Below are 22,501 nucleotides of genomic sequence, written 5' to 3' on the forward strand. Positions count from 1 at the left end.
CTTCTAAATCAAACTCAATATTGCTAGTATACTAATCTTGTAGTGCATCTTATTAAGTGAATATATTGTTATAAACAAGAGTAGAGTAATCCATATAACATTTATATAACTACAATCACAACTATTATATAATAAATATATTTATCAAGATTGCACTACATATAGATATCATTGCACTTCCTTAAGTTTTAAACTATTGCTTTTTGTTTTTAAATCTGAGCTCACTTCAACAGATAAATATATATATAGTTTAATTAAATAGTCATATACAAACACAAGCGTAGTAATAATTGGTTGTATAATTATACAAACTAGTGCTTAATTAAAAAGTGATAAAACATTTTCCAAACAGGTTACCCTGAAATAATGAAGCAATTGAGGATGTCAATTTTTCTGCATAGATAAAACATGAAAAGTTGGTTCCTATAAAGCTTGCATTTGATACACTCGTAAGGCTTTGTCCGCACTATAACATTTTCTGTGACAAAAAAATGTGAAATGCCCACAATTGTGTGTAATATGACATCATACAAATTCACATAAAATTTGATAGTGTTGACTAAGCTTAAAGTTCTGTTTACACTGTCTAGATTTATGTGGTAAATATCTGTGATTTGTCTATATATGGGCATTATGATGTCATTTTACAATTCATCTACTGTTCAACCGATGACAGTACGTCTCTCAAAGCATTGGTCACTGCTGACATTCTGACCGCCATCAATTGTTGCTCATCTTGAGTTGCTCGCCGCACTTGCACACAATGAAAGGTGTTGTGAGTCGCGTCCAAGGTGCCAACGCATCGCAGCCAGTGTCCACGGGTAAATCTCGGCAAGGAACGATCCTGAAATTTAAAATCTTTATGTCAATATTTACACATAAATACTGTACATAAGGACACATACAGATCTCAAAAAACATTTTCAGTCTGCTTGCTGAATAATACCATTTAAATAATACCATTAAACTATTTCTGGAAGGAAATTTAAAGTTTCTTGCTGTTAAATGACTTTTTGTAAATTATTTAACGTTGATGACCGGTGATTTTGTTAAATGAGAAATTCGAAGTTCTACAACATAAATTTGCATAATATTTGTTTTAATTTCTCTGTTTTTAAACTTTACTAAGAATCAAATATATAAAAAAATTCATTAATTACGAAAAAAATTCTACAGAAGAGTAAAACACCTATCCAAGAGACACCTATACAATAATTATATGCTTATTGTTTTAACTTACTGTTTCATAGAAGATACACTTGACTGTGGCATTGCTATCCTTTAGAGAGAAGATTTTAGCATTTCTGGATGCATCAGTGGAAATAGCTGAATCTAATTGGGCTGAATAGATATGGGAGATATAATTAAACGTATTATCTTGAGGGTACATACAGATGTTGGTCATAATATGAATAATGAAAATGAATATGATTTAGATTATTTTGAGGATCAGTGGAATTGAGCATATTAACATCATCTTTAATAGCATCATGCTCAACATCATTATCTTTCTCAACATCATTTTATAATACAATATATATATACATCCTATATAATACTCAGTTATAAGACCACCCTCGCCAGCTCTCACCAACAGGAGGCCTGTCGCCACCACTGTAAAGCCGACTTTTACAAGTACTCTAAAAAAAAAATCAAATATTGACCATGTAGTGGTGACAAATAGTTTTTTGATTGCAATGAGTATCACTTGGTAAAAGCCCACACCCCAATTTTGTGTGCAAGGGGGTTGGGCTTATTATACTAGAGGAACTACAGTACATATACAGATATATATTTTTTGTGTGATACTGTATATAATTATTTTTTTTTTAAATTACGTGACAATGAATTTCATCAGTCTTGAAACTGATTAAAATATAGATTCTCACCATAAATCTCAAATATGAGTTGAAATTGTTGTTTGTATTTGGACCAGTGCCTGACGCTCTGAATGGAGGCAGTGATGAATCGTAATGTCTCCTTCACCAGGTGCTCGTTTCCCATCTTCATCCTTTCATTTGTCTTCGTTACAGCAAGCTTCGCTGGTTTCGCTCTTGTCTGGAATTAACAGGCAGGGGGTGATAGAGGAGGTCTAATTGATATCTACTTATAGAACACTAATGGCTTATGTTCATATTTTGTACAAATTCATTTTATGTTCAATTCACACAAAAGAAGATTAACAATAGCAGATGATTAATAGTTATAGTTAGTACAGACTTAAGCTAAGGTGGAGAAATGTGGCATTCTCGAAGGAAATAATTTACTTATGTTATCAAACACAAAGGTTACATGGGATCGATTTTATACGACATTAGCACGATTTATTATATTTTGATTATTATATTATAAATTCTGTATTAACAATAATAATTACGTTATTAAAAATAAGATAAATAATTATGAGGGCCCTACAGCTATGGTTGTTGTATTGGTTGAAATCAGGGGAAGTGATTGCTAATATACTTTCCTTAAATAACCTTTCCTTTCACAATGAAACAAAATTTAAAAAGTAACAAACAACATTAGCAGGCTGTGATTGGTCATTCATTAGGGAATCCTTACTCTATTACAATTAGTACTGAGTATCAAGTAGTGTGTTTTTAAGCTGCATCAAGTAATTATATTTTTGACAAGGTATTAAACTCAATTTATTAAATAACCTCTAGAGAATGCAAAAATATTATTTAATATGAATATGTTTGGTAAACAATTTATAAACATTCTTGTTATAAATATACATTCACAAGTGTGTGTGTGTGTGTGTATATGCTGTCTCTTATACACATCTAGATGTGTATAAGAGACAGGCTTGCTGAATAATACCATTTAAATAATACCATTAAACTATTTCTGGAAGGAAATTTAAAGTTTCTTGCTGTTAAATGACTTTTTGTAAATTATTTAACGTTGATGACCGGTGATTTTGTTAAATGAGAAATTCGAAGTTCTACAACATAAATTTGCATAATATTTGTTTTAATTTCTCTGTTTTTAAACTTTACTAAGAATCAAATATATAAAAAAATTCATTAATTACGAACTTGTCGTTGATTGTTGTATTGCTCCATTGTATTATCATACCTCATTGATGATACAGTAGATTGAGGTATCTGCTGGGAGGATACTGTTCCACTCATCTGCCACTGGCTGTCCGTCTTGGCAACTGAGGTGTTTAGTCCTCTCTGTTTGGGAACATTGCTAGCCCTAATTTTTCATTAGGAAATTAAATCAAAATAGACTTCTTTTGTATTTCATTTGGTGGATTTCAATTTTAAAGTAAAACATCATAATATTGAAATAGATGCAAAAGCATAGGGAAGTGAGCGACCCTGCCCACGATGAGCTCCTGGAACCTTTTGAACCGGGAGGACAGTACCTACAAGGTTATAGGTTAATTGAACAATTGAAAAAAAATTTTAATTAATTAATTTAACAAATATATATATACTAAGAATAATAGCACAGAATTTGCTGGTCTCTCTCTTTAAAAAGCAGTGTACTTATATCAACTGGTATCAGTCAATGACAGCCTGATGTCCTCAAGACAGTGGACGGCTAACAAAACAAGTAATTGCATATACCGATAAATTGCCTTCATCTCCAGGTCGCCCAATGCCCCCCTCCCATAAAAACTCCTCTCCTCAACACCACCAGGGCTCCTACAGACCCCATGGACCTCTAGCTGACAAGAAACCCCTCTTTAACAAAATCTTGATTATGGGCCTGATTAGAAGTTAATAACTTATTGATCACTTTATAAGATGTATTCCCAACTGATTGGCAGTTTCTGGATGGTTTACTCTTATTAATTATGGTTCGAGTAAATAAATATAAAGTTTTAGGTTTTTTCTAGATTTCACTAAATACTATCTTAGCACAACAACCAACATTTCTTTCAGTGGAGGTGACAGCCAGTGGAGTGGGGGGTTTGGGGGACCACATTGGATTAAAAATATAATTAGACATTAAATGGGTATTATACATCTCAACAGCTAAAAAATATTTTAGAGTCTACAACACTGTTACCTGTGTGCAGAATCTCTGGACAGCTCTTGACTAGAATATCTTGGATCCTGTTTCTGCTGCTGAAATGTTGCCTGATATTGTTTTGTTGAGCTACCTGACATCCATCCTCCTCTACCGGGTCCACCTGTTTTTACTCCACCTGGATTCACACCACTTGTTTGTAATTGTTGCTGTCGAAGTCTGCCTGGATTCGACTTTTTACCAGAAGTTTGTTTTTCTAAATTAATATATTGATAACAATTGTTTCTGAATTTAAACTTTTGTAGACTTAATGGTAAATGATTGCCAACAAAAGATTAAATGCATTCTGTTAAATAATGAAAAATTACATAAATAATTTAAAAAAATAATAGCCATATTGAATGATACCACAAGCTAATTAACTAATTAGTATTTCATGCTCTAGAGAGTGCTATGGCTTTTGTTTTGGAGCTATAAATTAAAATAAATTTCTTGTTATTGGAACCAAGAAAATCATTAAAAAGTTAACTAAATTAAAGAATTTTTTTTATAACAGATTGAATTTAATTATGTAAAAATTTGTATTTTAACATTGAATACTGACAGCAGGTGCATGATAGAACTGATATTTAATAAAGGCCACAAAATATTTGTATCATAGATAAATATAAAAGTGAATATAACTCAAATTCAAATAATAGATGTGACTGATGTACAAAGTAAATGCATCTATTGTACTATAATTTCAATAGGATAGTTCAAAAAATGACCTCCTTATTATATTATCAACGACATTAATACATAATTACGACATTGCATTCTATAGGAATTAAAGAAAACGACTTTATCGAAGCGAGTTTGTACGGATAATTCAATATTTACCAAGCCTATATAAAGATATTGGCAGCCCATTTCATATAATAAAAATTAATGAAATTCCTTTTCTTTCGCTCGTAAAAAATTTCACCACTGTCTATGAATTTTGATCAGTGTTTCTTTAGAACATTTTAAACTAAAAATACTGGAATATGTTTTCAATTATTTAATACTATTATTATCATTACTAATTAGTATTACTGTATTACTATTATTATTACTAATCTATTTTATTTTTATTATATAATTTAGTATATTACTGTAAATGATCAAATAAGCCCCTCTCTTGAATAAGTACTGCTCTTGAATAATTTTTGATATTATTATTTATAATTTGTGAATTTAAAAAATTGTTTTTTTTTTAATTAAATAAACATTAGAACCCATAAGCTTAATTTCTTATTCACAAATTGTGATGCATTATGATATATTAATTAATGTTTCATTTAAAAAGTGGTGGGGCAACCCAATAACAGAATGGAAGAAACTATAATGTAGAAAGGAATTATTTCTAATTCTAGTTTTCAGATAAAAAACACTGGATTTTACTAAATTAAGCCCCACGAAGCATTGCCTAGACTCATGTGTTTTACTGTAGTTCAATCAAACCATGGATGAATATTCTTCTTGCCTTCATGATAAAACCAAACAATATAACCAATAATACACAAGTATCTCAGATCATTAAGAAGAAATTGAATTATATTGTTAATTAATAATGTAAGCCTAAAGAAAGAAGACATGAGAGAGCATTTCAGATATTTAAAAACAACATATATTGGCATGCTTGTAGTTTTATTGCAAATACTCAATCTCTATTACTTTCATTCTCATAAAATAAAAAGATAATAATCAGAAGTCATTCCATCATGTCTCCTGTTGTGGTAGTAAATTATCTGATCTATCAATCCTGTCCAAAGTATTCATTTGTATCTATCAGATAATATTTTTTAAACTTGTACAATTTAAGAATTCAAGCACCATTAGCGACGGAATGCTGTTTTGGAAGACTGAATGACAGTTTTATTGAATTCTAACTCCAAATCAGACATGCTAAGTAAAAGCGACCTATCTTTTATTCAATGCCAACCATTATAAATAATTATCCTTAGTATACTATATTACAGTTAAAGATGTATTTTACCCTGAAAATGCAAAAATTAATAAAAAATGATTTTTTAATTATCTTTTTTTTTTTTCTTTTTGCAGTAACATAAATTATTAACTTGAGCATAGAAGTTATTGAATTTAAAAAATGTGTACCCTGATTTTTATACTGGATAATGCTAATAAAAATAATAAAACACTTTTAGTAGCTGGAAGTGTTTCTATCATTATTTGCTGTAAAATTATGGGTTACTTTTTTTTTAAATACACTAATTTCTATGTTGAATTTGATATTTTTTCTGTTACATCAAAGGAGAAAACTAATTTCAAAAATGATTTTTTTATCATTTTTTTTTTTTGTATTTTGCATGGGACAATACATATTTTACGTCATAATTAGATATTAACTTACCAATATTATTGTCTATGAATGTTAAATAAAGTTTGTAAAAATTGATTTACCTGTTTTTATTGTGAACTGTTTTTGGTTAGACTGGGAGTAGTTTAGACCTGCATTTCCGGACACATTTCTATTTCCATAGGGACCTACATTTCCTTGGTACCCAGCATTTCCTTGGTTACCTGTATTTCCGTGGTAACCACCATTTCCTTGGTAACTTGCATTTCTTTTGTGAACAGCATTTCCTTGGTAACTTGCATTTCCTTGGTAACTCCTGTTTCCTTGGCTACCCATGCTCGGTGATTCATTCCGTATTGGTGGTTGTTGCACAGGTTGCTACAAAAAAATCATTTAGAATGATAGATTTTCTGACTGAAACTTGAAAGATCATAAGTAGCACTTCTTGATTTTATTAAAGTTCAGTTTTCAGTTAAAATACAACTTTTTTTTTGTTGAAAATGTCACATTTGTAATTTTTTCTCTATAAATTAATTGTGAAATATATAATAGAAAACTGTAATAGTAAGTAGTACCTGATATTTGAGAGTGTGTTGTCCAGTAGACGATTTACATTTCTGAACTGAATCTATCATTTAGTTTCCATATGAAAAAAAAAAGTGTATTTAAAATGCTATACTTTACTGTGTGATCTAACATATTTTAGAAATAAAATTTAATATTTTAACTGTTTCCTAAGAAAATTATTAGCTTTCAATTTCTTAAAATAAATTACAATACACTTGTTTCACCAGATATGAGATGCATAAAAAGTAGCATTATTAGTGTTCTTTGAATAAATCCTTTTTGTAAACTGCGACAGATTTACTTAGTAGATATCTGAAGTAGCATTATTTATCCATATTCATATTTGTGGTTTAAACCCACAGATTCCTACTAAATGTACTCAGGCAGCACCATATCGAAGGGTTTGATGGGTGAGCAAGTTGGTGGGGGTGCAATTAAAAAGCGAGGGGATGCGCTAGTAACTGGGAGAGAAAGGTGATATGCAATGAATTTTTACCTGCTTAAATGTATTTTTTTTTTTTTTTTGCTCAGAAAAGCATCAGAGGAGAGACATTGGGGGAAATTTTTGGTGGAGGATTGCACTCTAAGCTATGACTACCCAGATCAGTAGTAAATTCAATTAATTCAAGGAGGGGGTACCCAGCAGACCTGCTCCACCCCTCCTAAATTTTTCAAAATTTAATTTAAAATGGAGATAAAAAGAAATTTATATTCACTGAAGGTACCATTTCCAGCCATCTAGTGGTGCCATAATCATATAAATTTTTTTACCTCAGTTAACTATCAAAAAAAGGGAGAAACATTTACTTACCACCAATGCCTGTTGTATTGTTTGGATGTGCTAGTAAGGCTTGTCTCGGACGTTTATTCCTATTGAATATGGGTAAGAATGCTGGTTTACCTGTTTTAAATAATAAGAATGTAATCATGCATGGGATCCGAAAATAACAAAACATATTTTATTCACAAATATATTAAAGTTCCACATCCAAAAATGTAACAATGTTAATAATGGAAAGTGACTACTCTCTAGTACTAGGCTAGTAGAAACCTAGGCCTATCTATCTAGCAAGCCTTGTTGTGGTGGCTTCTTGGCGACCCCCTCCTATCCTAGCCCATGGAGTTAACTCAATGCCTAGCCTAGGCAGGCCCTAGCTAGGCCTAAACCCGACCCTAGGAGGCCTAGCAGAGCAAGAGAATTAAGACAAAATAATAGTAGCACAGTGTTGCACCACATATATATCCCTAATTTATGTAAACCGAGCATAAACAGAGTAAATGGAATAGATTACCACAATTATTTTGCATTTCTGGCTGAAAAATTAAGCCTTTTATTGAGAATCGTCCTCTCTTCTTAGGTTGTGGTCTGCAAAAATTGATTGGATAAAAGTTGCGTGTCTGCTGCCATCATCGTCCACGACTATACACAACTATAACAAAAGAGTATAAAACTGAACTAGCTAACTTATACAACTCTTTTGGAAAGTATAAGCAAAAAAATAAAAAAAATAAAATAAATAAAAAGGAAAGAAAGAAAGAAAGATAGAAAAAAAGAAAGAAAAAGATAAAAATCGATCGCCGAGAAACGCCGCAGAGGTTATTTTTGGGCGTCCAAAAAATTTAAAAAATATCGCGTGGGGCATGCCCTCCGGACCCCGTTTCCGACTGTGATAGGCCATGAATGTCTGTGTGCAAAAGAAGTTGCGATAGGCCTATTATGATCAAATGCAGTGGTTGCGTACATACGCGGGAGGACATGGGGAAGCAAATCCCACCATAAAAAGGCTTTGCCACTCCACCACTGGAAATTTTTCTGAGCAAGCAGAACCAAAACATTACGCTTCCATCAATTTATTTTTCAGCTAGCGCCCCACACTTTATCGTCGAGCACCTCCCACTTAATTCGCGCTCCCCATCTCATAAGATCATCGGGTCACCTGCTCATTTCCAAACAGTATTGATTTATTATCTTTCATTTCTAATATAATTACCGGTGACTCTATTGAACGGCTTTATTATTGATGCCAGCTGTTTATTTCTTTATGAGAAAATAACAAAAAATGAAAAAATTTAAAATATATCGTTTTTATAACTTATTTTTCTATGCTTGAAATTCGTAATTCCTATACTGTACCGTAAACTATTTAGGGAATTTGTGGGTGGGGGTGGAGGGGTAGGTTTAACAAATGTACGGTACGACAGCTGAAATGTGTTTACGTACATTTCAATTGAAATATGGAGAACAATCGATTTAATCGTTGAATTAGCAAACAACGATGCGATCGATTGGCTTAATCAATATAGTGCATATAAAAAATAATCAATACACTATTGTTAGGGCTTTTTTTTTCGTGGACATACTGTTTACATGTACTGTACTGTACCAGTGCCGCATTTATTGTTTTTATACTTCACTCTACAAATACAGCGGCAGATGGTGATGTCATTGAACCACTTGCAATCAATTTCATTTTCAATAAGCGATTGATTTGATCAACATTAGATATATCCATGGTTCTATCGTCTGGTCTATGTGCGTGTGTGGTGGATGACCTTTGTTTTATATCAAACACGAGACAATTTTAAATTACCAGTTTGATCCGTTGAGCCTCAATTCAAAAGTTGAAGGTTGGCCATCCAACAGAAAAGAAGCCGTACTAAATACAGCGATCCCAAGATTTGGTAATCCTTAATTAGTTAAAATACAAACATTCTAAGTATTCAAATCTTGATTGGCTGTTTTCCAGCACGCGTTCACCACACGCACATTTAAATGCACGTTCGCAACATACTGTCTCACAGGGGCGGTTAACACTCATATAAAACACGTTCACATGAGCATTTATCGTCTAATAAAGGCCAATATGGTAATCGACTACGTGTTTTTCCTAATTGTTTATTATTAAAATATGAATATGAAGGCTCATCCATGCATTTACGTGAAGCTATTTTTGAATCATATGATGGGTACTTTTGAACGTTCTTACAACGTTGTGTGAACGTTATTTTGTGACATATTTATCTACAACATTCGTGAACGTTATAAGAACGTTTTGTGTTTGCTGGGGTGCTATAAGTCTCTCTGTGTCGAGGGGAGGGGTGTGTATATATGTTGTGATGAAAATGTGATCGAATTAACGATGCATTGAATAAGCGAATGATGACGCAATCCCAAGATTAATAACGTCGATATATAGTCTCTATATGCCGGATGATATTGATCGATTCTGCTTTATCCTGCCCCCTCAAGCCATCAAAAACACAACATGTCTGTTGAATAATTTAGAATGTAATTTAAGAGATCAATTTAGAGAAGTATTATGAATTTTAGATGTTACTTCCCGGCACGGTCCTGCTGAGGCGAAAATTTCTCTAGAATCAATAGCTGATTGGTCCAGAAAATCTCCAGTATTTAAAGACTTCGGAAGTGTTGATGATTGGTGCACATTTCTGACTGTTATTTTTCCATCTATATCTTCCGATTCAATGCCTATAAAATTGATTAATAAGCTTTAAAATGAATGAAACGGAGCGAATTTCCGGAAATTCAACATCTATGATATATTATTATTATTATTATTCAGAACTGTTTTCATTGAGTATTGTATCAAGACACAGAACCATCAAATAATTTTGCAGGAGGGGGAATTTAATAAGTTTATAAAATTATGATTACAACATTTTTATATTTGGCATTAATATTCGCATTTTGCCAGCTTTGTTTTTTATTTATTTTAAAATCGATATTCATGGCAATTGGGCTGCCTTACACATGGGATGGCAATTCATTTCACAAGACAAACTTACCTATGCTGTACAAGACCAGGTACGCACTGCGTCGTACCTCCGTCGGCCGACGAAACCAACTCCTGCGAGCGCTAGACGACGCGACGCCGTCTTCTGATGGTCGGTGACGTGAACGGTCATTGAAAATTCCGTTGCGCGCGGGTCATGGTGTTGCGTTCTCCATGGAATCGCGTTGGCCGATGACTGTCGAGTGCAGTGAATGCCCGGCACATTATGAGACTTAAAAAGTGGAGTTGTTTTTGGACGTTCCTGCAACGTACGGTAGAAATTGAACGCAGGTGCCCTGGATTGCATTTGGAAGCCGGGATTGGAAGGCATGGCATCTTAAACGCCTGGCTGCAACCCCACTTAAATCAATACGGTACCCGACGTTTAATAATTACTAGATATAAAGGTACCCGGGTACAGCTGTTGATCAATCATTAATAGACAAACTTATATTAATAGACAGAGTTATATTTTTCTCCATATTTTAGACTGGGTCAAGTAGGCTAGGCCTATGTGTGTAATTGCTTAGTGTAATGACGGAAAGCCTGATGCAATCTGAAACTTCAAATAAATCACTTGTTCATTTAAAGATATATATATATATATATTATATATATATAATATATATATACTATATATTTATACTATATATATACTATATATATATACTATATACTGTATATATATACTATATACTGTATATATACTATATATATATTGTATATTATAAATTGATAATTGTTGCGAATTTTGTTGACTGTGGCACAGCATCAACTCATTATTCCGAAAGAAGAGGTTAATATTGAGTTAAAAAAAATATAAAGTTTTCTAGTCTATATCATTATTATATATCGGTGTGCCGTTTTCAAACTATATTGACAAATATTAGTAAATTATATCAGTACTGTATACAATTATTCAATGACCAATTTACCACGCCCAAAGTTTGTTTTCGATTATTAAGTGTCCACCTATTTTTGATAATGGTTGAGTCCTGAGTAATTTGTTTCCTTCGGCGTTCATCTGATCTGCTTTGTCGATGCGACGTGTTCGACTGCCTCGGTCTTTGTAGGATCGATCAAAATGGCCGCAGCTAATATTACTTCGATGTTTCAGTACTGGAAAAACTTCAATCTACAAGAATTACAGGTAAGTAAAACTCAAAACATATGTTAATTTGTGTGATATGAACATTGCAGACAGAATTAGATTTGTTTGGTGTAGTTTAGGTGAAGTTTTTAAAGAAAAATTGTAGGAAATTGATTGGTAATGGTATCAGCGATCGATTGTTTTCAGCATTGAAACCTTCATTCAATCCAGGCAAGTGAGTTCGCGCTGTATACAACAACACAGCGATTGAATTGAGCGAAGATACGCATAGCAGTGTTCGGGCTTGTGAAATTGATGAACGATATCGCGATCAAAAGCGATCTATATAGCAGATTGAAGAATTGTAGTGAATCGTGAATATTAAGTGAATCAGTTTACACTGTTTACAATTCTGTAACTTACATTGTAGTCAGAAACGGAGACTTCGCAATTTCTTTAGATGGGGTAGACTAACCTACGTTTGGACGTGTGAGTAGAAAGAGCGGAGCGGTTTTTTAATATCAAAACTGGAATCGCTACTAATCAACAATAGAAAATAGTTTTAAAAAGACCCATTTTCCCAGAAATAGATTTTGCTAATTGCAATTTTAAGACGATTTGTATAAATAGTAATTGTCATAAAACAACATGCAAATTGGAGAAACCATTGTATGAAGTAAAATGATTTAAAATGAAATTTTAAAGACAAAAAGTTTTCAAAAAATTACTGTTTTGTTTGATTTTTATAATAATATTAATATAAAACAAGTGTGTGCAAACAAATATTAACCTGAACAAACCAATTTATCTTTACTTAAAAATCTATACCAATATAAATAAGAACACTGTCATCCATTGTTTTGACATTTGGTGTTCACTGGGATTTTTTAGACATGTTTTTACAAAATTTTATGATTTTACTTAAAATTAATAAAAGTTTAGAATTTGAGTAGCTGATAAATGACAGTGTAAAATAATATTTTTCTTTTTATTAATCCTTGTTTTTTTTTCATTGTTTCTTTTGCACGTAGTAAGGATGTCTGAGAATCGACAAAAAAAGCACTTTTTAAGATGTACATTAAAATTAACTTGCTCATTTTGTAGTAACATACAAATTATTAAATTGAGCATATAAATTATTGAGTTTATGTGTACATTGATTTTTATATTGGATAATAATAAAAGTAATAAAACACTGCCAGTGACTTGAAGGGAGTCCATCATGTACACTTACTTGTTTTGTAGATTTGGATTCTTTTTTATATAATTTCAGGTCTATAGTTTTATCATCATACCGAATTAATTTATTTTGTTTAGTGACATTGGATAATTATAGTTTGTGTTACTGATATGAAAACATATTTCTGTGTTTGGCTGCTAACTAAATAAATTTTGACGTGAAATACAGAAATGAATTATTAATTATAAAACACAATACATTTTATTTTTGGTAATAATTTTTAATTTTTTTAATGCTGATGTGTAAACACATAGATGCAGATCTTTTATTGTCCGAATTCAGTTATAGTCAGAAAATATTGCATTGTCTAATTGTTGCTGAATAATTTGAGACAGTTTTGAATACCTTGAGCAAACATTATTTTAAACAAATTGTAAGAGGCGGGCAGAAAATATAAATAAATATAATTTATAATTGTTATAAATATAGTATAATTCTAAATTTAGCAAAATTTGTTTGCCAAAAATATCTAGGCTGAGGAAATAATGAAATTTTATTGAATCAAAAAGTACAAGTGTGCGAGATACAAAAAGTTAATAGAGGGCGCCCAAAGGCTCTTGATCGAGATCCCAACGCATGATCGTAAAGATTATAATGTTGTGCGGTAGGCTTAAACATTTCAGTAATCGGATTACTTACTGCAATTAAATGGTAGCATATAAAAAATATGTAACAGAAAAAACACTATTGTTGTGATGGGTGTGCTAACAGACTAAAAATAAAATGTTTTTCTTTTAAATTATTGCTATTGTATTATAGGCAGCAAGTTCACGAAAGAAAGGGTAAAAAATTGCGCCTTATATTAAAAATGGCTTTGAACAAACCTTTTGAATTTCATTTAAAAGTTGAAAATAATTGCACTAATTTTAGACTGAAATTTTTGATATGCTTGCATCTTTGTTTATTATTTTTTGTTCATTTTCTATCTTGTCAACATATTTTGTCGAACCAATTTATCAATTTCCTTTTATGGTTTACTTTGTGAAAAGAGAATGAGATAAAAATACAGGAGACGAAAATAACAGGAAGTAAAGATGGCATTGCGTCCCTTTCAGTAATTACGAGCTTGAATCGTATTTCCGGACTGAAATAATGTATTTATTGATTTAGTGCAAATGATGAATTCATCAATATGCCATATGTAAAACCAAGGTCCTTTATTGATCGTTAGTTCTAATCGGTCTTGATTAGATTGTCTGAGAAGATGTACAGAACATAAGAAAATCCAGAAAATAGGATAGACTTTAGGAACCAAGCTAACCAATGTAGAAAATTATCGTACAAGTTCACCTCTTTCCAATTATAGCATAACATGAATTCCTTTTCAAAAAAAATATTTTAAATTGAATTGAATAGCAGTGCCATTTACAGGGTACAGTATGGTTGTCAGCATTTTCTCTACTGCAAAGAAGCCTCTCTTTGTGCTGTCTTTTTTTAGATCAATAAAATTGTTTAAATATTTGAGATAAAAATGTCTGATAATAAAAAGATCATTAAATTTCAAAAAGATTTGAATATTGTTTCAGGACATTTAGGGGTCATCCATAATTTTAAACATTTTCAAAAGAGTACAAAACATGCTCTCTTCTGTGACCCTGTCATCCTCTGAAAGAGCACTCAAAAAATGTTGATTTGTATCTTTTGAGATCAACATTTTTTCTTTTTCATGAAAGAGTACTTATGCTTTGCACTTTCTATCCCCTCCCCTCTCCCTAAAGCATATATTTTGTAGTCTTTTGAAAATGTTTATAATTATGGATGACCCCTTAGCAAAATCACGACACTATATAGGGTCTGTAGCAAAATAAAAAAAACTTGAAACAAGAATACACATTCCATTACATACTTTCATCCCTGCAGTTCAAAGGTCATTTAAAACTATAGGTACAGAGATTTATTTTGTCTTTGTTATTTCCTTTACAGGGTTCAAAGCATGTGTAGTGGTTTTCTATTTGTCACCATAAAGGCAATCAGCATTATACTTTTTTGTACTATTCTAAATGTATTAAGGATTAGAATTCAGTCAAACAATGAAATACCTAAAGTCAATTTAAAGATTTGCTTCGGGTGATTCTTCAATGAAAAAATTTCCTATTTAAAATGATCAGTTTTTGAAGTTGCAAAGCATTCAAGTTCCAACAAGTTTTAAAAAGTTTTTATTTGTTTCTTTATTGTATGTTGTTTTGTTATTTTGTTTATTTTTGTTTCGGCATTTGTAAAATCATATTTTTTGTGCCGGATACTAATAGATTATGCTTAACCTGAAGAAAGTGAATGGAATTCCATGTTTTATCAAATTTAGATTAACTATAAAACATTCAACATAGTTCCATTTCTGTCTATCTGTTTATATTTATCATCATCAAAAGTTCTGTGCATATTATAATTTTATCCAGAAATAAAAAAGAAAACTAATATATGTTTTTCCAACATTGTGTTAAACTATTCACAAACTTCTGTATAAGTGGTAAACTACTGATGAAAACTAATAAAAAAGTTTTTAGTGGTTTATCTGTGCTATGAATAGAATGAATGCAACTTCATTTTTGTCCTGTTTGATTAAAAGGAGGTCTACTGTATACAGTACAGTATTTCTTTAGCATCTTTCAAGTTTTGTTTACAAATTTTGCCTTCCTTTGCTATAAATTCCAGAGGCTAGACATTGGTTTTATGTTTCACATATGACTACCACTATTGAACACGACACTTGAATGGTTTGCTCTGTTTACTTATTGACCTTTGACCTTGAACATGACTTGGATCAGATTCTTGTTGTGAACTGGTATAATAAAGTCCGCTTTGAAAGCAATTGGTGATGTGCATTTCTTCGTACATAATAAAGTTAGCTCAGAAATATTTACAACTTTAATTTTAAAGTTTGAATGAGTCATTCTTTGTTTTAAATCATTTGTTCATTCATCATTCATTATTTTCTTCATCATTGTCATCTTCCTTTTCTCTGTTATTTTCATCATCTCTGTCATCAGTTGAGTTCATCATCACCATCACCATATTGATTGTTGTAGTCAGTGCTGTTATAACCATCAGCATCGTCAACATCTTTGTTATCACAATGAACAACATTGTTGTCTGCACTATTGGTATCCAGTATCATGATGATGATCATTACATCATTTTTTTTTAATCATTTATTTTTTCATTATCATTTATTTTTTCAAATTTTTATGCTAAATATTTATCAATTTCAATTTAGCTTTTTGGTTTTATATATATGTTTATTCCTCTTAATTTCAACAATGAAGTAAAATACAAACACACATGAGAAATAAACTTGGTTGATAAAGTTTATCCAAAGATATCAGGTGATTCTTTATCACTCCTCTCCTTCGTTTTTCCTTGACCATCAAAATTTTTTTCAATAATGTTGAACTTTATTCTATTGGTGATTGCATGATAAATTATTTTTTTGAAGTCCACATATATTCAATAAACAATTAAAAACATAAAATTGATGTAGTGTTTGTTTATTAGAGTATAAATTTATGTATGTATTAAATATCATCGTGTTATGATTATTGTAAACAGTATAGAGAGTGAATTTAAATTAGTTTCTTCAAAATCTATGTATCAAACAAATATATTGGAAACTTTATGTGAGGAAGGAAATGAAATTGGCAAAGGAATGTCTGCAAGTATGGTATATTATTAATTACAAATCTGTTGAATTGGAAGCAGCCAGTATTGGTACTTATTTTTTTGATTGGTGTAGAAAACACACCTATCATTAAAATAGATTAGTCCAATCAATTTGCATGGGGAAGATATTGCATTTCCATAGCTTATCAACTGGCTAGCCAATGATTGATTGGCCGTCAAAATGATTCATTTCACTGTTGATTGCTTTCCTCCCTTTTATGCTTTTATCTATTGATTCTATTGATCATCAATCAATGCCAGCCAATCAGCTAGCAGCGAGGCCCCTGCGGAACACTGCAGACTCTATTCACCAGCAGTTAGGCAGCTGCAGGCTGTGTTTTTCTTCGGCACGCCAGCTTTTATGCCTCGCAAAGATTAATTGAGTGTCTTTCCTGGCAATATTGCGAGATATTGATTTGCGTGATGCAAAGTAATTGAATGATTTCTCAACCAGAAGAGAAGCACATAAAATTCTTGAAAACAAAGAGAAGTGCTAATGTATCAGAACTGTTGTTATAATCATTCTTTCTATCCTAAGTTTTTTTTTTTTTTTTTGTGAACAGTTTCGTAATGTGCATACTAATACATACACAGCAAGTAGAGAATTGCATTTTTATTGGCACATTTATAACGATGATGATAACATTATGGGTTAAAACATGGGTAGTAAGGATAGAAGAACAATAGAAACGGATGATGATGATCGCTTTCAAATGAAGTTTCTCTTAAACCCTGTGCACACTATAAAATTTTCTTTGACAAAAAACTGTTGTATGCCCATATATAGTCATGATATCATATATATATATATGGTGATGATGTGGTATGTCGCATGTTTTTGTCGGATATAAAATTTGGTAGTATGGAAAAGGCATTGTTGCAGCGCATATTACTTTGAGTATGAAATATTGGTTCTTGTTGATTTTGCATCGATCGTGTTCATATTATTGATCAGTCAGTCCGCATAAGACGTGAATATTGGATTCAAGTTGCGCTGTGGTTCTGATTATAATGCATTCCATCTTGCTTGATTGTATTCTTGCATGATCTATAGATCATGAACAATAAAATGCACAAGAAATTTAGTTCATAAGTTGTACTCTCCAAGACCTTGACCTTATTTTTTGTTTTCACCATTCTTTTGTCTTGATATACACTTTTTTTTTTTATAGGAACCAGTAAAATGTTTCCCAGGCTCCGAATGTTCTGATTTTGTTCTTATTATTACACACTTTTCAAACATAGAACATTATTAATTGTACATCAGTATATTACTGTTCTGTATTACTGAGGGTATTATATAATCACACCCACTGCACATAAGGTACCAATAAGATTTGGTGGTTTTCTATTTAAAACTGCTCCAGCCTCAATGTTTGTTCTTATTTTGTTTTTTAAAGTAATTTCAGCCTCAGTGTTCTTATAAAATGTGTTCTTATAAAAAAATATATATATAATTATTTTTTAGAAATGATGTGCAATAATAAAATGTTATCATTTCTGTTATTCATATTAAGCCAGTTATTGAAATAAAAAGTTTAAAAAGAAAGATTAAAACTGCTGGTATTCAAAGTGAGCGAACCCATTCCCATGGTATTAGACAGCAAGCGCCTTAACCATGAAGAGCAAAAGCTCCATTCCAACTAAGTTATTAATTTAAATGAAATTCCTGAGATTTAAATATTTTTATGTAAAATTTATAATGTAAGTGATAGATGCTATATTATTGTTCAATTTGGGATAGACAGATTAAATTACATATTTTATATAATGTTTAAACTTTATAAAGTTATCTATATTTTAAGTTCATTATTATATGATATTAATTATTATGCTACTAAATATTATATTGTAATAGTAACAAATATTGAAATCAGAATGTTTACCCTACTAATTGTGAATGTATTAGTCATAAATAATTATGATTATTGTGTAATATATGCTTCTTTGTTAATTAAGTCCTGCATCTCAATTCTAAATTAATTTATAATAATTTCATACCCACCTGAGAAATTTAAATTAATAATATGTAAACAATATTTTGTTGAAAGATAAATCTCTGTTGTATATCACATTGTGTGTTCACATTATTTTCTCCCATCATAAGCATTTCGTATGTACACAGAGCATGAGTGCAAAAACAGAATTATTAATACTATTGATTACTCCATTGCATATATTCAACTTGTAATCAATATATGATAATCAACTTCAATACCTAATGCGTGGGTTTTAATAATAGATCTTAAATTCACGCAGGAATCGTCGAAACTATTGATTTATAAAAAAACATTGCGTCTGTTAGATTCTGTATAGTCCTTATCAATAGATGATACACTATCTATTCACAATCTATAAATTAGTTATAAAATTCAAATTTTTAAATCAATGATAATCAAATTCAATACTAATGCACAGTGCTTGTTATTTAATAATGAGGGGCTTTTTGTAGAACTGTTTAACACACATAATTACAACACAATATAAAGTTAAGGAAGCATTGCCACCAGTATTTGGAGTTTTTGTGTCTACTGCCCCCAACAAAGGCGTAGTCATGATGTAGCAATTAAAGATGGCGGATAAGGGTAAATCCGGTTTAGGCATGATGGGTGCTACTACCACGAGGTAGGGGGCGCTATATTGACAATCAAATAGCGTTCGGAACTCGAACAAAATTGCGTTCGAGACTCGAACACGCGTTACAGAGATGAAGCACGCGTTCGCCACAAACGCCTTTTACCGTCATTTTAAGGACGCCCTCTAGAACATGGTAGTACTCTTCATGATCAACAGCATAACATGGTAACTCCAAGAGTTACTCTTTTTTTAAAGTGTTTTAGTGTAATATAGTAGTAGGCCTATACGGAATATTGTTATGAAAGAAAATTTTCATGAAAAATCCAGATACACTACAATAATACACATCTGCATATTGAAGAACATAAGATAAAATTAAAAATACAAAAAATCCTGTATAAGGCTCCTGCTGGGAGCCTATTTTTACTAGAGTTAAGGTGTGTGACTTTCAAACTCCAGGTGCTCTGTTTTTCACACCCCTGAAGAAGAGTTTAACTGAGTGATGCGGTACAAGTGCAAACGCCTGCCTCATATCACAAGCCATCCTGGTTTTTAATAACTTAAATTAAAATTTTAATTTTGCATCTTTCTTAAGCTTAGCAAATGCTTTAATACACTATACATTATGCATTATTATATATTATATACATTATTATTTTATTATACATTGTTTTATATTATATAATCAATGATAAACAAACCTATGCCAGTCATTTAATTCATAGACAGTCAATTTGGGTAATGAAAATTTATTGATTTTGCGACTTTAAATCTTATAAATAGCAAATTCATAATAATCAAGACTGTGATAACCTATAATTTATTCATATTAAAATTGTTAATATTATAAGTGATTGCTATACCTATACCAAATTGATACATGAATATCGTTGACAATACCATTAACTTCATTTGTACAAAAGTAAATTTACATTGCAACAATACAACCTGTATAAAGTTACAAAACTTACAATGAAAAAATTAAACAAAAGATAATATTTGATAAATATATTGCATAGTAGAGTTTGTTCATTGTATATGAGTTTATAATTAAAATGTATACCTGCGTATATTTGCAATTTTATTTTATTTTTATGGCTGTTGCAGCAGTCCCAAATAGAAAAAAATATTACCCGTGATAAAAAATTTAAATTTAAGACAATTTTTTATGTATTAAAGAACCAAATTAAAGTATTAAACAGGTTAAATTTTTTAAGTGTATAAATTAATTCCCGTATATATGTGTTTTTCAAACACCTAGAACTTTCTATCGCTGTGATTAGACTGTTAACCTGGAGTGCTTTTAACCTTATTTATATCTACACTACGCAAAACCGACCTTTGTCAGTGTGTTGAATTATGGGATATGTCATGAGATCTCTAGACAAATTACTATCCTTTACCCGATCAATATATGATAATCAACAGCAATCCATAATTAATTCAAGTGCATTATACATTTTTAATGCAGGAACTTTATTGATCCAGTCTGAAACAGAGGATGAATGTAAAGTATAAGTGTCTTAAATTGCTTGCTTTGACTAACCTATTATTTATCATTTTATTTTTTATATAAAGTATGTTGTTGCCACCTAGTTTGCTAGAAATTGTTATAATAAACTTTACAACCACCTAGATTCTTAGAAATATGTATAATATTAATGCTTTATAAATACTATTGGTAAATAGTAGAAGATATAGAAGTGTCTGATTGAAAAAGTTGACACAGGATAAATATAATGACAACAAAATTGAGAAATGTTTTTACAGTACGATACCTTTACTAATTAAATTAAAAATATTAATTAATTAAAAGAATGTTCAGAAAATGATGTTATTAAAAAAAAATCTAGTATAAATGCTGAAATATTCACAAACAATTCTATTTTTGTCACAATAAAAAATACTCTATTTAAAAAAAAATTTTTAAGTCCTGACTAAAAATACATCTATAAAAAATTTTGTATTGATTTTTCTCCTTTAATTGTGTCAGAATTCATAACAAACTATATTTATGGAAGAGTTTCTATCGGGCAGATGTTACTGATTATACGTATTGATCAATTGCAACCTATCATAAATATTAGTGGAGATAATTAACTCGGCATCTTGCTCATGCAAGCGATTTTCTTCGTATCACATTATTAATCCATCTGAAGATAATTCTGCTAATCAATAGAGTATGTTTTATTGTACTGTGCTGGAAGATTGCACAAATTTGACAACGGTAACTCGATTGGCCACGGTCGTGATATTTAGGATATTTTTATTTGATAAAGTGTGTTAGAAACTTGAAAACATATTACTTCATTTTGCCAAGACCTGTCAGTTCATGAATATTGTATGTTTTACAGATTAAGAGTGAAAGCGTAAAAGAGATTAAAACTATTTGATATTGACAGGATAAGTAAATATAAATAGAGAGGTAGTGGGAAAGGGAACTCCACTAGCATGCCAGTATGTTTACAAACTTGTAGGGAATGAAGTATACGATTGGTCATGGCCATAAAAAAATAGATTTTTAAAGTAAAATATTATGGAAAATACAGAAGCCAGAGATAAATAAACAAGTTATAATAGAAAGTTACAATGATATCGTTTATGAACTGAATTATAACAATACAGTAATATTCTTTAATCATATTTATAGATTATATACAATTAAAGCAATCTGTTGCTTTGTGACTATGTAATTTTGCTTTAATAAACAATAGTAAAAAAAGTTGCCACTGTATAGACATATGCTTTGATATAAAATAGTTCCCAATCCCATACAGTCAACACGAAGATTAATTAGTATTTTGTACTCTTAACAAAATAGTCTGATATTTTTCAAATGTTTTTAATATTTTATATTATTTTATTGAATATTTTCTCTTGCAGAAAGAGCTTGATTCTACCGCCACTGAATTAGCCAACAGGCAAGATGAGAGTGATTCCTCACGCAAGCGTCTTGTGGAACAGAGCAGAGAATTCAAGAAGAACACTTCAGAAGTAAGAAAAAAAGGGATAAATTATTACATGATGTTTTTGTATAGATTTGGTTGTCTACACCTGTAACTATGTTGCCTATGTATTTATATAAAAAAAGAGGCACAGAAATGATTTACATACAGACCCTGAGGGAGATTGGATGTCACTTTATGAATTGATCATTTTCTGTCTACAAAAAAATAAGCACAAACATGAATAAGGCAGGTTGGAATTGATCAATACCTACTTTTCCACACATATTATCATTCCTA

General features: G+C 30.9%; 2 protein-coding genes across 4 annotated transcripts in view; one reads left to right on the forward strand and one right to left on the reverse strand.

The window, feature by feature from the left end:
• Window positions 1-79: 79 nt before the first annotated feature.
• LOC117112549 (spermatogenesis-associated protein 22-like) lies at window positions 80-8,825 on the reverse strand. 2 transcript variants are annotated; one of them, XM_033255629.1, is made up of 9 exons: window positions 8,191-8,825; window positions 7,710-7,799; window positions 6,907-6,959; window positions 6,436-6,709; window positions 4,030-4,246; window positions 3,045-3,207; window positions 1,890-2,058; window positions 1,241-1,341; window positions 80-844 (listed from the first exon to the last, which is right to left on the reverse strand). In XM_033255629.1, the coding sequence occupies exons 1-9, from the start codon at window positions 8,204-8,206 to the stop codon at window positions 656-658; spliced, it is 1,272 nt and encodes a 423-aa protein (XP_033111520.1). In that variant the 5' UTR covers window positions 8,207-8,825; the 3' UTR covers window positions 80-655. The 2 variants fall into 2 exon arrangements, with proteins under 2 accessions (XP_033111520.1, XP_033111521.1); XM_033255630.1 differs by lacking the exon at window positions 6,907-6,959 and having other exon boundaries at window positions 8,191-8,204.
• A 2,875-nt stretch (window positions 8,826-11,700) lies between these two features.
• LOC117112592 (protein CASP-like) overlaps window positions 11,701-22,501 on the forward strand; it is a 38,861-nt gene continuing 28,060 nt past the window's right edge. For both annotated transcript variants that reach the window (XM_033255692.1, XM_033255691.1), the window contains exons 1-2: window positions 11,701-11,842; window positions 22,140-22,250. In XM_033255692.1, the coding sequence (XP_033111583.1) occupies window positions 11,777-11,842; window positions 22,140-22,250 (177 nt within the window). In that variant the 5' untranslated portion in view covers window positions 11,701-11,776. The remainder of the gene's footprint in view (window positions 11,843-22,139; window positions 22,251-22,501) is intronic.

This window comes from Anneissia japonica, unplaced genomic scaffold (assembly GCF_011630105.1).
Source record: "Anneissia japonica isolate Jap-2015-1 unplaced genomic scaffold, ASM1163010v1 scaffold287715_len1027211_cov185, whole genome shotgun sequence".
Taxonomy (NCBI): domain Eukaryota; kingdom Metazoa; phylum Echinodermata; class Crinoidea; order Comatulida; family Comatulidae; genus Anneissia; species Anneissia japonica.

What these genes read in the sequence shown, in the direction of transcription:
- LOC117112549 (XM_033255629.1), bottom strand. An exon ending in AATACAACAATCAACGACAA is followed by an intron (nt 2,059 to 3,044) that starts GTTCGTAATTAA and finishes TGTTAATTCCAG; the next exon opens with ACAAGAGCGAAACCAGCGAA. An exon ending in AGTGTATCTTCTATGAAACA is followed by an intron (nt 845 to 1,240) that starts GTAAGTTAAAAC and finishes TTTAAATTTCAG; the next exon opens with GATCGTTCCTTGCCGAGATT.